Source organism: Echinococcus granulosus (assembly GCF_000524195.1).
Source record: "Echinococcus granulosus chromosome Unknown EG_S00003, whole genome shotgun sequence".
Lineage (NCBI taxonomy): Eukaryota > Metazoa > Platyhelminthes > Cestoda > Cyclophyllidea > Taeniidae > Echinococcus > Echinococcus granulosus.
The window spans coordinates 728,032-746,282 of NW_020170383.1; the positions used below are offsets into that span (position 1 = coordinate 728,032).

The 18,251-nt window shown below is 40.9% G+C and overlaps 1 protein-coding gene across 1 annotated transcript; it reads right to left on the minus strand. All coding sequences in view use genetic code 11, as the record gives it.

The window, feature by feature from the left end:
* Positions 1-7,001: 7,001 nt before the first annotated feature.
* On the minus strand, positions 7,002-17,414 carry EGR_00773 (Protocadherin-11 X-linked; the record flags this gene model as incomplete). Its single annotated transcript, XM_024490022.1, has 6 exons — positions 7,002-7,106; positions 8,907-9,514; positions 11,347-11,803; positions 13,846-13,924; positions 14,493-14,593; positions 14,988-17,414. The coding sequence occupies 6 exons, from the start codon at positions 17,412-17,414 to the stop codon at positions 7,002-7,004; spliced, it is 3,777 nt and encodes a 1,258-aa protein (XP_024355425.1).
* Positions 17,415-18,251: the final 837 nt, after the last annotated feature.

Here is an 18,251-nt window from a genome sequence, read left to right on the forward strand (position 1 = left end):
CTCAAAATTTTAGACCATACAAAGCACATTATTGTTTTTTAAAAATATTTATAATTTTATTGGAGATTATATTCAACAAAATAACCACATTTTGATGTCGTTAAGTATGATTTATAGCTATCACAGAAATAAAGGTCTTGTATTGCTTCGGCGAAAGGTGTGACTTTTTCTGACGGATGCAGTATATTGTTCCAGGCCTTCTCTACATTCGTAGTAGTTTTGTTAACCCCGTACTTTGTTTAACTAGGCAGGTGCTTCACTCCCCGTATATAGTACTTTCACTCTGCAGTATGACCTTTGAGCCATACTAGCAGCCTGCTAGCTCTTCTGCGCTTTGGTGGTCGTTAGCTAAAATGGGCCATGCCAATATCAAGGATGATCTGTTCGTAACGTGTAGGAGGGACGGGATGATAAAATCGGCCCTTCAAAAGTCATAACCGCGAAGACTCATCTAAGTATGTGCTGAACGAAATATCAAATCATCACATAACATCTTCTTCAGCGATGTTCCAGAAGCATCGGAAACAACCTGCTCTTCCATCGCAACGCAGCCAGTGCTTTAAAGATCGTCTAGGTACCAGGAATTCGAAACGGCATTTACTATCCTGGTTTCTATCCAAAGTTCATTCTGCTAAAAGAGACGTGGAGGAGATATCCTTTATCCACTAGTTTGCATCTCCATAGTGGTACTGCGGGCGGCCCTCAATTGGCTAATCAAATCGTTCAACTTTGGCAATGTTTCTGTCGGTAATATCTTTCTTGAGGAACGCGAGACTGAGATATTTACCAACTGAAGGCATCGTCTTAACCCTTCTGCTGGTGGACTTTTTACATTCAGTTTCCCACAGTAGATGCCCTTCTGTTGTATTGTTAAAATTTTAGTAATCATCAATAAAAATTGAGGTATCTGTCCCTTTCATCGCGTTTGTTTGTCGCTACTGCCAATATAGACCTCCGAGGCTTTCCTGAAGTGCTCACATAGTTGATGCATTGGTAAACGAAACCTCCGGGAATAACATAATTTTTGTGTTGCGAATTAGTTCACTGAATTTGTCAGGTTTTCATTCGTAGATATTTCTGCTTATTGACTGTTTTAGTGAATAACACTGCGATAAATTCAGTTCTTAATCTAATGTTCATTATGTTTATGACTATGCCAGTTGTAAAATGAGAGCAAAAAGACTACACTACTAAGGTGTAAGTATCAAGGACGTTACCCTCATTCATTAGAATTTGATAGCGTATTTTACTAGAATTTTAAGGTGCTGTCATTTTACGATTTTGTATCATCACCCTCATTCCACCGTGGTGCACCATTTATCCTCGCAACCGTATATGTTTAGCTGAGTAGAACTTTCGAGGTTAAAAATATAACCACATTGGCTTTAAACTGCTAAGGTGGTAGCTGATTCACGGAACCTGAATGATGTGTAAATGAGAAATGCACATTTTGTCTACTCTGCTGTCGTACGGATCCGGAAGTTGCATAGCTTACTAGTAGAACGAATTAACGATTTGGGTGGGAAATTTTGCATTGCACTTTGATATGCAGAACATTATCTGTTAATAAGTTGTCTTCACATTATTACAATTCCGATAAATGGGGAATTTTTACATGAAGAAGTAACTTCCCTGCACCTGGCACGCGCAAAGACGAGCCCGGACACTTTTACACTACGGATTGTCATTCGTTGTATTCGGTCTGTGTCACTAAACTCATACATCCTTATAAAAACTTACACCAGGTGATAAATTAAGATAGTATTAAATGGCGAAAGGATTGTGTGATATCCGTCAATGATATTCGGTAATTTTATTGAGGAATTTCATTATTGGGTAAGAGTTAAGAGGGAGAAGACAGGAAAGGTGTCGAATAGTGGTCGAGCTAAGACAAAAATGATGCACCTTCCCTTAGATCTGGCGGCAACTTTTTCCTCCCAACATTCACCAGAGCTCAAGGAGAGAGCCTGAGGGAAGTTGGCTAATAAATAAGTAGCACATGTAGGAAAGGAGTTGAAAAATAATAGCATGTAAAGCTGGAATGTAAAGACACTACGCAACCAGATGGAAGAACGGGGGAGAAGAGGAGGTGAAGGTAGAGAAAAGGGTCATATGAAGGTGGAGCAACTCTCTGTGGTGGCAGGCAGTGTCTTGGCCTCATGACGTGGCAGGTTGGAAGCAATGCCGTTCCAGACAGGCAGCCTCCCTTGCTCCGTGTAGAGGCTGCTGCAATTGGATATTTGAAGGGGCTGGAGGAAGAATGTACTGTCGTCGGTGATCGCTCCTAGAGCTGAGGTAGATACAAAAGGACTTCGAGTGCGTGTATGGGCAATGGGCTTGACAGAGAGTGCAGCCCTGGTGGTGTCCAGGGAGTCACCGTGGCCACTATCTTGATCATTTGAACCGGGTGCCTCAAATCCTCCCGCCACCTAAATATGACATGATAGCGAAGGAACGACGATGTGTGCATACTCTCTGAAACACGGACGATTGACTTAGATGTACAGCATTATCGTTCAATCTGCATTCTGTGCTTGAAATTAATTTAGCTATCCCACAATCATTTACTTCAACGCGTTTATAGGCCAAATAATTACCGCGTTGGTTGGATAATACACTTATTTACGGGTGGCCGCTTCATCATTATTAAAAAGGATTTGTTTAGCTAACGCAACTGGCCAAAATGCATTAATTCACCGAGTTTAAAATGGATAGTTGTTTTTCTCAATTAAAGGCAATCAAAAGATAAATCAAACTTAAAAATACAGAAATGGTGTTTCCTCTGCCCACAAGCCTACATATTTGGTCAAATTCTGAAGTTCTCATCAAAACGTTAAAGAGGATCCCAAAGAACTGAGTAACCAGTAATAATACTGTGCACCATTTTCTATAAGGCATTTTTAGGCTACTACAAAAACGCTAATCCGAGATTGCTTTCATAAAAATGAGGAAGAAATATTATGCTGAATGTTGGGAGGTCCTACAAGGGTTTTCCATACATACGCTGAACGCCTGTAAACGAGGTTAACGACATTTCAAAGCCTTATATTTCTGCGGAATAACTAAAGGGATCGTATTTTAAGCCCTTCTTGATGCAGCATTCAAAAAGTATTATCACTTTTCGTATAACAACAGGAATCCCGCCATATTTACCCACTAAGTGAATACTCTTTTTGTCTTGAATGAGAAATGTTTTTCCATACTGACTGTCTTCGATACCCATAGCATATGCTCGATTAGAAGGGAGAATGACTGGTTTGCTGAAAAAGGCACTAAAGTGCAAATGGCAAGTATGTTGTTCTCATGTGAAGAAGTAGTTCGCATTTTGCGTGAAATTCCGACATTTCCTAAATACTACCTCAGCTGCTGGTTAGTAGACTGATAGGTATCTCGTGGGCACAAGCTAACCCGATAATACCTGTTCTGCTCACTACTCAGCTCACAAAGGCTCTGATTGTAAGTATCAGGATTAGTAGGTCAGCTGAGGCTTTTGAAATGGATGAAGCAGCCTCTTTTGGTCACACTTGGATCTAACGCGTCTTGACAAGAATTGCTGCTAATGTTGCATGAGTGCAGGAAAGGCCCTGATTCGGTTCTAATGAACTTCTTTGAGTAAAAACACGCCTAATCGCCCTGCTTAGATTGCCTACTGTCTGATCGGAATTGTGTCCCAATACTTGGACACTCTTCCCTACCGTCTCCTCGATTCTGGTGCAGTGATTTCTTTCTACACTTTGGTGTGCTTTAAAACACACTGGGAGAAAACTCAAAACTTACTTTACAGGTAAATGGGCTGAAAAATAAGGTGTCTTTTAATTCAAACTCCATCTTGTTGGGAGGGCCCAGCCCTCTTGTTCCCTCGCCACCCGATCGCGACCAGTAAATTGCCGTCAGTTTCCCTTGCATTCTGCTTGTATGGTGACTTGGCTCCGTGAAGATTTGTGCTTTAGCTAGGATACAGCTTTTTTTACAAGACATCATGAAACGGTATTTTGATTCCCTCAGCAATTTAACAATTAGTAGTCGTTTCACTCTATTTTAACCAACTGCATGTGCTTTATTAAGGTACGCCTATATAATTTATGACATTTCTCGAAGTGGAATGAAAAAAAGCGTACATATCAAAGGACTCGGTTAAGTAACCCGTACCCTACATTAGGCACAGGTATTTTAGAATAAGTAGTGTCCAAGACTTTCTTTCAAATTTGATAGGTATATGGGCAGTAAGAGTGAGCAATATATGCAACTACTACGATCAGTGGGTCTAACTCTCTCTTATTTTCAGTGTGAATGCTACTTAGTATCACAAAGTCCATTTCATTGATTGTAATCCGTTTTGCAGTAGTAATTGCTTAGGGGAGGCATTTTGCTCATCATCGCATGATCAAAGACCACCCAGGGATGAAAACTAACGACAGGTTCTAAAAACTGCTTGTGATCAACGTGATAAATTTAAGTAAAACGTAGACAGTGAATAACAACGCTATTATGCACATTAATTGCATTGGGGATTTTCTACTACATTAAAGTCAAAAAGTTGAAAAAATGCATTTTCATCCCTGGGGTTGATGACCCGACTCCGCCTAGGCAGGCCTGCATATTTTTATGACCCTTTTACGATTACCTTTAGATGGCGCCACAAAATACCCTACCTTGGACACCATAAAATTGGTAAATCGGCAGTTTCACCGGCAGGCGAACCTCATCAACAAGTTCAGTCATATGTTGAAGTACATGGTCCTCCTCTCGCCCGCCCTAGAGGAGCTTTCCGCTCACCAGCCAATGTGACCAAAATGAAAAAAAGCCCTACAGCACATCCGATATCAGTGAAACGGCTAAGAAGCAGGTACGACACAATGTACCAAAGCCTTAGTGAACGAAATATATCCAACCCTGCAAAACCCATTCGATGGCTCGTTCTTACTCCCACCAATGTGTCTGACGCGTATCATCATCTGGAATCTTATTTGCGAAGTCGCCTTGACAAAATTAACACATTTCAACGAACAATAGATGCACTTCAGTGACTAATCACGAACGTCAGTAAAATCCTGATTAACTTCATAAGACTGAAAAACAAATCATACATTTTGAGCTAACCTAATCCACTTTTAATGAAGCGTTTATGCGATGGCATGATTTTATCGCGGTGTTACTTTGCCCGCCACGGATTTCGCATAAGTGAGTGATTTCCGATATAACTGAAAAGTTGCATTTATTTATTTTAAGCGCTTAATCGTATCTATAAGAGGTAATGCAAGCAAGTCTCCCTGGTCAAGTAAAACATTTTGGCGACTTTTGTGAGAGAAGTAATTAAACATAGGCAGTCAGGATATTCAACATCCGTGATCGTGTGGCTATCCATTGCGAAAATTGGATGAAACGATACTTTTGATAGGTCAAAGAATGCGCGGTAGTAACCAGGAGAGTAGCAGAGACATTTGCCTAATAGCCTCTTTCAGCTGATAGTCGAATGCATAAATCCTAGAATATTCATAATTTGGGACCACATCTTACTTTTTAAAAGGTTGAATTATTTATTTGACCTAGTCGATAGCTAAGACTCAAGTTCTATGACCTGGATTGTTTATGAATTCGGCTTGGTTGAACTAAAATCCCAAGTCAAGAGACATTTATCCATAAGTAGCACGGGTTCCTACGGCCATAAACAGTTTCTGTTTATGATATCAAGCCATTTAGTAAAAGAAAAACATAAAATTGGAAGTAGTTGTGGGGACTTTTAATCAGTTTAAGTGGCATGCATGTGCATACTTACTCTCAGAATCAAAGTCTAGTAATATAACGCATTTACGGTGAGAAGGACATGTACTACGAAACAGAAAAGTGTTTGCTACTCTCCTGAATTTCATTTTTACAGTTTATATAATATGTGACCATACTATATATTGTAATCAACGCAAATTAGGTGGGTATATTCATAGTTTCTCCAGAATTCACTTCTCTGCAACCAGATAAATAGACGTGTTTATCCTATTTCTGTGTTAAATAGAAAGAACTTTAGATTGGATTACCCTTGGGTAAAAGGACTGTGCAACCAGTTATATTTGATAAATTTTCAAATAAAGTAATGGGTCGAAAAAGGGTCAAAGTTGTGTGCAGCTGCATTTCGATAGCGTCAGAAATGGAAACAGAATCGAACTGAGCAAAAAGCACTTGTTCAAATCTAAAACCGTTGTGTTTTGTCGCTAATTTTAAATACTCCGCAGTTTTGATATGATCAACTGCAGTTTAATCTAGCTGTGGTTGCAAAGCAACATTGGCGTGAGCCTTCGACGAACTTGCAAACAGTTTCGCTGGAGCCAATAGATGTGCTATTGACAATAATCGTTTTTAGAATTGAACAATTCCTAGGGATTTTAACGCCGGAAATATAAGGAAAATTCCCACTGGAACAGAATACTAAGCTTGGAAACAGCAACTGTTCTAAATGATGGTCATTTGGTGCAGTAATTGAGATGCTTATCATAAATTATTCATAACATGTTGATTACGCCTTTAATAAGCTAGAAAGTGGCAGTGGTAACCAAGACGTTTGCTGACACCGGTTTTTTCTTGCCTCGGTATGGATGACCGGGAAGGAGTCCGTGCCTTTTCAACCTTCTGCAGCGGGCAGGGGCATACAAGCAGTGGGGGTCATGGCGTGGCGAGAAAGCCTGACGTTACAGGTTTGCAAGGTCAAGCGTTGGCCCGACGTTACCTGCGTAAGTTCCTTCAGTCTGCAAGATGTGCGTGCGTGCGCCAAATTCAACGCCTCCGTGTTTGCTTTTAACCTTCAGTTTCATTCAGCATCGCCCTTTATTCAATGCTGTTATTTAATGGCTCTGTTAGCCGTGGATGAGAAATGAAAATAGATTTTTTATCATCAAAAATCTCGGCGATTTTGTGCAATGGGTGCGTACAAAATGGGTATTGTAGCATTTCTTACTCCGATAAGTTCTAGCGATCTACATCAAAAAACCGGTACACAGAATTGGCTCACATTAATTTGATATCAAATAGTCACGATTCAGCGGTGCTGATGGATCCTGACGGCTGCCACGATATTCTGCTTCACGAATTCCTTCTTCTTGTCCAAATCTTCGACACTAAATATTACCTTGTAAACGCAGTCGTTTTGGAAAAAAGTGGGTGAAATCCCGTCGAAATGGGGTGTTCTCAGAACATCGTAAATTTCATGAGGTTCTAGAACTAGGGGTCCCCAAACTCCATTCCTATACGATGTGTGGATTTTCCTCCATTTTGGAACATCCTTTATGTATGATTAAGAAATTAGGTCATTAAAATATACTCTGCGAATCTGACTGTGCTTAGAGAAAATAATGTTAGGTATTGCTAGAAGTTATTGAACAAGTTGGAATGAGTACATACAAGCAGAAGCGGGATTTTTTAAGGGAGGACAAAATCTATAGAAATAAATCGGAGTTTAGAACCCTATTAAATAGTTTTTGAACATTTAGCCGCCATAAATGCTGTAGTTTTCTTTTTCAGATACACTATAGAAATCCTACTGCTATAAATGAGTCTTAGATACATCATGGCGGTGTGTTCGGCAATACTTGAAAGCGAGAGACACCAGCTTGTGGTCCAAGAAAACGCTGTTACTTTGCTACCAATGGACAAATTACGACTCAGGCTAACTTACGCTAATTTATTAACTTTTGCATAATTCTACTAGTTTTTAGCATGTGCCCCAAAAAAGCAGTATGTGCGCATTTCCTATTAAGTCTACTTTGTCAAAAAGTCCAAACTCCTACCCAATGCATTGCTACAATACCGACCAAGAAGTGGTCTTCATTTCATTGACCACGGCGTTTTACCGCGCAAAAATTCGCTATTTATCGCCTAAATAAAAGGACCCGCACAGTGCTAATTTTGGATTATGACCATGAAAGACCAGTAATTTGTAGGTTTATAATATTAAGAAGCAGAAAATGAGTTGCAGGCTTATTTTGACTTTCACATCGTATCATTTTTAGTAGGAACACACAAAAAACCAGTATTTATTTTCACGTTATCAGTCAATGTGAAAGAAGTTGTCGCGGTATCACAAGTCTTTGAAGAGCCACCCACTCTTTCAGAAATGGTTCACTCTCGGAGCCAAACCAGACCTCAACAACGATTGCCAAATCAGGACTTTTGTGGAGTTAACTACAGAAGTCTAGTTGAAAAATCCGAACAAAGACAATAACTTTACACTAGAATAATTGAAGTGCGATTGCAAATTTCATGGTTCTGGAAAATTTAGCAAGTGGCATGCCTAAAAGGTTATTGCAATGAGGAAAAGCTTTTACCGAGTCTAATTCTAACTCACAAGATGACAATACACACCCGGGATAATAGTAAAATAGTCATTTTGTTACTCAGCCAATTCCTGGCCGTGTAAAAAGTGGTGTAACTTCCTTTCCTTCTACAAAAAAAAAAAAACAATCACGTGAGTTACGTCTAAACACTAAGGCGTTTATTTATAAGCGCACTTTTGGCATCTTTGTCCCGTTTTCAGCTAAGATAAATTTTGGGAAATAAAGAGATGTCCTTCCTGAGCAGAAGAGTACTGACGATCTTTACCGGAACGTAACCATATCAAATCCATCCAAAAAAGACAAATTTGCTCTAATTTCGATTGCAAATCCTGATGGCAAAGATGTTTTTCACGTTGATAACATTTAAAACAATTATGTCTGTATGTCTGGCGCCCTCATTAGGACATGGATCATCGTCATGGTGATCATTGTCGTTCACACACCTACAGCATGTTACTTTTAGAACAGAAGAACTATAAAAATCACGAATTATAGGTTTCGTAGAAAGTACTAAGAAGAACACAAAACTAGTAACTTAATGCACCAATGCACCACTTAATAAGAAGGGTGATTTGAGATACGCACTTCATGCTTATCAAAGAGTTCCTCTTGACTCCCCACCCAGATGGCGTCTTCACAGGCTGGTGAAAGACCATGGGTTGGCCGCGCAACACGAGCGATAGGAGAACTGCTGAGACCGCCCCGCGAGGTAATGGTGCGGTCGGCAGCGACGGTGTTTGTGACGGAGGAAACGAGGAGGGGCAACTCACTCCCGTGCGCTTCACCGATAGCCTCAGTGGCAAGACGACCACTCAATGGTGCACCAAATTCGTCCGCAACGGCACTCATTATTGGATTAATAGTGGCGTAGACGACAGTGGCAGCAGAGGAGGAGGTGGGAGACCAGCGAGCCGTAGAGACAAGAGGGATTGCTCGGTATACCTTACCTTCTGAATGTACCAGCGCGTAGGATGCCGGCAATGGCCCAAGGTCAGGTAGAATATGGACGTTGTTTGGGTCTTGCAGGAGGTCATCAGTTGCGATAGGAGTGCTGTGTTTCTTAGCTGAAGTAAGTGATACGGGCAGGACAATTGCCGTTATAACAAAGCACCGATTCCCCAACAGTCTAACCGCAATTCGTGCATAAATCCATGCATATGCGGTCGTGGAAATCAAAATAAGGATTCCCTCTTCTGAATTTTACCTGTTGTAAATTTCAGTTCTTCCTCATTCTTTTGCCAGATCACACCTAAGGCACTATTAAAAAATTCTGTTTGAAACAATATTTCTTAGTCAAAATACATTTAATGCAGAACCACGGGCGATCCATAACCATTTGCCCCTTTAATAGCTTGCTATATTCTATCAATCGATTGTGAGTTAGTTATTAGTTATACCATCATCAGATAGCAGGATTAGAAATGCTAGCTTTTTGGACACTGTCTCGAACCGATATTGAGGATATTGACATTGAACACGTAAACATCGACAATTACGACTTTGGGGACTTAAAATTACAGGATCTGACGATTCCAAGTTAGACAAACCACTTGGGACATTTAATCATCCCTAAATAACATTTCTCTTTGCTTAAAAAGCTTTACTTCACGGTTATTTCGGAATAGGACCATTGAAATTTGGTAAAGAGTTTGAATAAAAAATTTGGCTCCATTCAATCAGGCAATCTCGATGCATTGGAAACTAGCCATCATGACTCGGACACATGATTTTCCTCTGTAGTAAAGAGCGCATGCAAAGCCTATGCGAATACGCAGCAAGACCTCACTTAAAATTCTTGGAAGATTTTCCATCACACGCCCAGAGAATAAACAGCGCAAGAGCAGAACGTGGCTACATGCAATTACTCTCGAGAGCAGATGAAAAAATAAGGAGAGTATTGGGCCATGGAGTGATAAAAAGGAGGTGATGAGAGTTTTCGGCTAAAGAAAATTGTTTTGCTAACCAACAAAGGGAAGGAAAGAGATACTAATTTACCCCTGCACTTGACGATTTTATTTGAGGATGCATTTTTCTATGGATTCAAGCACCTTTACTTAGGCCATAAGAATAAAAGGTTTGACTGCCTGTTATTTCAAAGAAACTAATTTTATGCTTTGAACAAGTTCAATGCGTGAAATATCCGACAATGAACCGGGTATGAAATGAGCCATAGTGTAAAACGGGTCGCAAACTCAAAGGGGAGATCAAGCACGTTCCCTTTTGGAGACAATTTTGGAGTTTCATACCTTCGTTGAAACCTTCAGGTTTATGGTTTCCGATTTTATAAAAGCCGAATCCTGCCTGCACGGACCTTCCGCAGAGGTAGCACCAGTAATGTCATCACTGATTGACTTTGAAAGCGCTGACCTTCACATGCCGATATTACACTTTGTCTATTCACGAAGGAACTCATTTTTATTGTTTTGGTTAATGCCATTGCAACATAGGCATGTATTAACACTTCTTGTTCCAAAGTGCGTCCATAAAGTGGAGGCAATAAAGTATTGAAAGATTGTCACTGCTTAATTAGCTTTCATTAAAGAATAAAACTAGTGGTACTTTGAAAGAGATTATCTGACCCCAAGCTGGATCAAATTTTTGCAAATGACATTAAAATGAATTCGTATCAAAACCAAGCTTGATAAAAGGATATTGAAGTGCTATGAACGAAACTGGCAAAACTTACAAAACTAATGACATAGTCTACCGGGAGGAACTACTACGATAAGCCTCTAAAGCTTACTTGAAAGTCCCAATTACCTAATCCACATTTAAGTAAAAAGTGTGACAATCGTCTGAGTTGAATCAAAATCGGAAGTATTGCAGTGAAACAAGGTATTTGAACTCACAATTTAGTTCTCTCCCCACTAAATCCAAGTGTGTTATTCAGAGCATAAAGTGTACAATGATGATGCGATAAATATTGTGACAGATGTCCGATGTGACATTAAAATGCGACTTGCTGTGGGATAGAAAGGTATTTAAAACTAGTATTGAGCAGGAATAAACTTCGGCTACCACTCACGCAATGCATGCAAACTGGCCGAGTTTTGACGAGATTTACTGAGGACAATGCAGACAGCGGTGAGAAGCACCGTTGCTATTATGAAGGCCGCAGCGACGATGAAGATAATAATGAAGAGGTTAATCATGGAGTCAGAGATGGATTTGCTGGGTTCTGACGGGTCTGAGGGCCTGACGGTACTTGTACCCTTCGGTATCGACTTGTCCACCAGTACAGTGAGCATCGCCTGTGTCTGAAGAGGCTCTGCGCCCATATCACTGGCAACTATGTATACGGTAAATTCATGCCCCACATCCGAGAGGGAGAGGGGCTTTTTCAAGGAAATTTGCCCGTTGGTACGATTAACTTGGAACAGTGTCTGCTCAGAGTAGTCAGGAAGGCTTAGAGCAGCTTGGGAATTTCCGAGATAGTACTGTACGGTTCCATTGATTCCAGCATCAGCATCAGTGGCTAACACCTGCAATTTTACATTACCTTTGTATAAGAAAACTACCCATAAAAAAAATAGAAACATATGAATCATGGTGAATTTCAGCAATGATGCGACTCGTTTGATGGAAAACAATTTCATGACTGCGTAGAAACCCGCAAAAAAGGGTCAAAAGTAATTAACAAAGGCACCTGAAGTATGGATATATCAATTACCAAGCCAAAATTGCATTTTTTATACATGTGGTCCTGCAGAATTCAGTCAGCTACTCCGTTGTCAGCTTTGGCTTTATGCTTGTCTCCATCTGATGACCGTCGCCCTGTCATACTCACAAGGAATAGCAGGACACGCCCGGTAGGTCATAAACGATGACTAGACGGAAACGGGAGCGACTTATTCTCGTTAATACCGAAAACTTTCAAAAAGCAACTATTGAACATTAATAAAGCTGGCAACAGTCATTGGCATGAGAACACTCTACTAATTTATTTATTCAGTTGATGTGGAGGCCAGTGAAAAGTGAATACGTCTCTGGAATGCTTAGGATGAACGCGGGGCTTGGATTTTTAAATAAATCATTTACTCCTAGGAACTCGTCACCTCGACTGTCCAGTACCTGACAGTAGCAAATGAACTATCCTCCATATGTTAACCTTCACATTTTCCTAAGTGGGTTCTCCATATGAACATTCACACTGAAATTCAGATGCCTAAGAAGTAGAAATTTAGAGGTCAAGGGTCGTAACCCCGATTATATTTATCGCATTCAGAAACGTAGAAAAGCTTGAGTCAGACGAGAATCTTGGTAGCTAAAAAGCTTACTTCGGCTCTATTAAACGTAACAGTGCTAGAACAAATATCCGCCTACTTGAAAAGAACTTAACGCTATTAAACGAATTGGTTAAAATGGAAGTTGACCTAACCAGATATGTCGCAGCCTCAATTTGTCATGACGATCGCAAATCCACTTTTAACTTGCCCTCAACCGAATCGCGCACAGGTCGACTGAGATTCGCATTTCTACTACACAGCCTTTCCAGCCAGGTTTTTGAACTACCGCTCTTTATCGAGGTCTTTGTAGATGATCTCAAACATCCTCACTAGTGGATTTGATTGAGGCATTTGGTTTGAGCAGAGAAATTTTGCAAACGAATATAAGCAGTGGTGCACAGCATGCACTCTCACCCTCCAAACGTGCAGCTTTAAGCGTCATCATGGTCAATTGGCAAGCAAAGGTGCCGATAGACTCGTGTTGGTTAAGAGTCGGCAGGCCTGAACTCCCAACTGTTATTATGGACTTTCGCAAGAAAAACACTTTAATGCTTCAAATTAGCAATGCGTGTTTATGTATGAACAGGATCTTGGCATGAGACGTGTGTGGGTGCTATACAAGTCTCGCTGTTGACAAAACGTTTCCAGTAATGCGGGAACGCATGGGCTCCCTCTCCTCCTCCCTCCCGTTCTCGCCCTCTTTCCACCTCCCTTTTCTCCGCCCCACTAACTGTAACGTGTCCGCCACACGCACATCCTGAGCCACTAAAAAGCAGCCCTGCAGCCGACTCCCTTGTAGCATAAAATCCGTTAGCCTTATGCATAAAACAATAAAAACAATTTTATTTACCATTCCTTATTCTATTCAACTATGGAAGGGCACTACCGGTGAGTGGATATCATTGTCATTGTGTTTATGTAGTTCCACTTAACCTAGGAATCCTCATGAAAATTCACCAAGCAGAAAGAGTAATTGCGAATAATGGGTGAGGAATTTATGACTTTTGGATTAATGCGATGCATTTCTTAGTCAAATTTACTCAATTAGTACGAGCTACTGTCAAATAAAATGGAAGAACATGTGATCTATGCTGAGAAATTTGCATTAAATCGCATTTGAGCATCTGACTGAGTAAATTTCCTGAAGTTTTGTAATACAGGCAGCACCTATCAGTTCTATCCACATACAAAGCCGTGTAACGTTTCATTGTGATTTATTAGCAAGAAAATTTTAATTTGTCGTCAAATGCAAGCGTCCGGCGACACTTCAGGCAATACCTTCAACACCGCACACTCACCGAGTCATATATATGGCACACTGCCGAAAGCCGATCCTGTTGATGGTCACACATATGGATGAGCAAATGGTTATGATAGCTGGAAATACACACTCTTAGAATTCTTATTTATTATGTTGTAGTGAAGACGAGCATATATGCAGAGAGCAGAGTACAGAAAGTGCAGCTGCTCCACCCTTTCCTACAACTTTCCACTTGAGCACCGCCTTTCTACATTGCATAATTAACGCCTGATTGACCAAATGTTCTCACGATACCCGCGAGTGACTTTTCTACGCACAATTAACTGAAATCGGAAAGCTGTAGTGAACGGAGACAGCAACCGAAAATTGTTACTGACTATTTTTCGTCTTCGTCTGGTTGCCCTCAAGGCAAGCGTATTATCTCCGAAGCCGCCCAACACTTTACAGCAGGAACTTAAATTACAGTTATGTTGAGGAGATAGGACACATTATATGACAAGTGCAGGGTTGACGGAAACTCGCAACCTGGTCGGAACACTTTAAATTGCATTATGCAAAATAATCGCATACTCGAAAATGAATTACGGGGACCTGCAGGATCTACTTCAAAACTGACGTCCATGAGATAAATTGGGCGAATTAAGTAAGATGACAATTCGTTGACAGCTGGATGTCAGGCATTACATTGCGCAGACCTCGGCGTACTCCAGTCGGGCTACCATTTGAGACGAGGAATGCGCCTCATTCATGAGTTTGCAGCGTCTAGGGCACAAATCAGACCTATGCTATAACAAAAGCGTGGTACTTTATCAACCCGATAAAATATGGAGCCATTCGAATGCTACACCACCAATACCGGCTATCACACCTCCTATCACCAGGTGAAAATGACACTGAGCTGGCTAAAACTATCGGTCAAAACGAAGTAAGCACTTGTATCTACCAATCATTCAACAGCTACGACTTTCAGGAAATGAATACGTTAGAAGTGCGAATTCAATTATAGCCAAGCCGCAACCTATTTATCTGTTGGCAGATCATTTCAGTTCATAGCCACTTGAATGATTAAGAACTTAATGATTGAGGAATGCAGTAGCTTCGTGGAAATTGAATATTTTGAATATTAGTATGCCTTATGGCTCATTGGAAAAAAGGTAATAGTTACTTAATGTGCTTTACCTGAGTGAAAGGATATCCCACGTATTCATTGCATGATACATTAACGGTTGCATTTTTCTCTGAGGGGAAATTGAAAACAGGTGCATTATCGTTTATATCAAGTAGGCGAACAATAATACGAGCTCTCGATATTCTTTTCGGAGTTCCGCCATCCTCTGCCACAATGTAAAAAGAATGGAAAGAGGTTGCTTGGGACCCGTTGTCGGCGTACTCCATATGATGCGTCCCCGCTTCTGCATGCAACTCACCATCGGTGAAAATGCTGACCTCGTATCCATTTTTTATTTGATTGAATCGGGACTCCAAGCGATAAGGCAATGATGCTGTCTGTTCGTTTCTCCAGGTATAGTGTTGCAAGCTTTCACTTGAGGTAACTGGATAATGCGCAGGCAAGTCATTTGTCAGGATTCTGAAGCTTAATTCCCGATTGACTCCCAAGTCTGCGTCAGTAATGTTAACTATCCCTATGAGCGTATTCCTCTTTACTCCTTCAGTAGCCGAAAATTCAAAATCTGGCAGGGCGAAAACGGGTGGCTCGTCATTGAAGTCTAGCACATGAATGGTTACAATAATCGACGACGATAGCTGCGGTGTTCCGGAATCTTTGGCGACGATTAGAAACTGATGCTGATCATTCGTTTCACGATCCAACTCTCCATTTGAGCTGAAAACACCTGTCTTTGGATCGACTGTAAATAAATTTGGAACGTTTGATTGAATCAAATCATAAGCGATCTCAGCGTTGGCGCCTTCGTCCAGGTCATGTGCCAGAACGCGACCTATTACGTAGTTGTTACTTTGTCTAGACGGGTCGCTGTCTTCAGTAACGTTTAGTTCAAGGTAGTCCTGATCGAAGACTGGGGAATTGTCGTTGATATCTCGGATTTGTACTACGAGATTTTTTGAAGAATTTCTTGGGGGCACCCCAAAATCTCGGCAAAATATTGCAAGAGCCATTGTAACTTGTTCTTCCCTGTCGAAATTGTGAATTGCCGACAGCTTAAACAAAGCTTCCCTGCCATCTTCTGTCATACCATCACCAGACGTCATTTTGACAAGACGAAAGAAATCAGTGACGTTATCAGCAAGAGCGCACTCCACCTTTCCATTATCTCCAGAATCTCCGTCCGTCACACTTACTACACCAAAATCGGATGGTAAGAGGGCAGTGTTCTCCTCAATTGATAATTCACTCTGACCATCAGGAGCGTAAAAGGATATGGCAGGAGCCTCGTCATTAACATCAATAACGTCAATAATAATCTGGGATACATCGTGCATTGTTGTCTCCACTTGAATATCCCTCGAAATTTTCAATTGAGGCTTCCCATCATTGGATCTTGTAATAATTTCAGCATCAGTTGGGTTTCGAACCACCACAGAAAACTCGAACTTTCGTTTTTTTCTGTATGATAAGCGTTGTTTTAAAAGCACTGAGCCATTGAATGGATGGACATCAAAATAAGAGGTCACATCATCTGGGGTGTAAGTCTCAAGAGAGAAAATGAGTTTGCTGAATACTAGGCCCTTGTCCTGGTCAATAGCCTGGAGCTGGTGCACCAAGGAGCCCACAGGAGTGTTTTCATTTAGGCTCAAATGGACGCGTTTCTTCGCGAACCTCGGAGGATGATCGTTTACGTCAACGACCTGGACCGTCAGCTGGAGGCTGCAGGTAGATGCGCTCCGTCTACTGGCATCACTAGCCGTGACCACCAACTTATGGATCGAGAGAGTCTCGTAATCCAATTTCCTTGTAAGCAACAGATGCAAGGTAGCTGGTTTGTCCGTAGAACTCGTTTCGGTGACGTGAAGATTGAAGTAGCGGGCACTGTCAATGTCATCAGCAGACTTGAGTGCAATACTTCTGGGATCAATGCGATTCATTATCGAAGCATCTGGATCAGAAGGAATGTACAAAGGAATTCGATAATTGGAATCCACGGAAGTGTCTTCTGGAATGTACACTGTCTGCTTATCCGAAGGTTCAAATTTACAGTTGTTATCATTCACATCGAGAACATTGACAGTGACTTGAACCATTTCCATGATCTCTGAGGTCCCCTGGCGGAGGATACTGACGGTAAACCGAAGTTGACATTGACCTTCAGCACTTGATAAGGAGTGAGGTGCACCGTGTGTATTCGTAGAATGACAAAGCGATTCTCGATCTATCACTTGGGCCAACGTGATGCGTCCGTCCTGAGGAGTGATTCGAAAGTACTTTGAGTCTCCCTTCTGAATGATCTGGAAGTTCATTCGATCTTTGTAGCTCCTCAAGCGGCTTGACAACTTTGGAAGGAGTATTCCAACAAGACTACCGGGCTTTTCCTCCTCTTCTACACTGAATAAAATCCTTTCAACTGCAGTGACACAGAATGCAGACACCAAAAAAAGAAAATAAGAGCTCTTCATGCTGCAGAATCGCATTTCTTGGTTATGAGTTATTTCTCTTGAAGTTTGGCATTGCCAGATTCAATTCTTAGAAGCTGTAAGATACGATGTGAAGGAAGACGTGTATGGTAGTTAAGAGACAGCGAAATAGTATTCTTGCCCTTTTTCAGCCGTAAATATATCACAAAGACTCCAATTAAAGATCGTTATGTTCATTTCAACCTTGCAATTTATGCAAGTTATACAATCGTTCTGGTATGAAACGGAGTGATGAATAAGAAAGATTCTGACTTTCCATGGTTCGTGAACACCAATCATTTAGTACATACTCCATTAACAAACGGGTGAAATTATTTTTAATGGATTATTGTCTAGACGTGATTATAACACATAACAAATGTACTATGGACGAATATTTGATGAAACCTCTACTTGGTTCATCGTAAAATTTTTAGATAAACAAATACAATAGCACTTCTAACATAGATCAAGTCATAAGTTGTTCATGATCACTGCAAAATTTGAAGGGACACGGATCTGCATCATGGGAAGATTTCGTCTAGCGACTAATATGCTAGTATGAATTGTTTGTTAAAGGAGACGCTTAAGTTTATCGGACAAAGGTGGGCAATGCTTTAGATTTTTCGGAAAGAGTTGCGAGCATCTATGGGATGCGCACATAAAAAACAACACATTTGGAATTAGTTGTACATACGGTCAATAAAGCAAACGGCACGATTTGACATTTTCACCACGTTCGAGTGTAAACAGCTCAGTGTAATGCCGTAACTGGTCAATGCAGCTTGAGCCACCTTTGGCCCTACAGCCTCAGAAAATGACACCCCAGCCAAATCACCAAACTGCGGTGGAAAA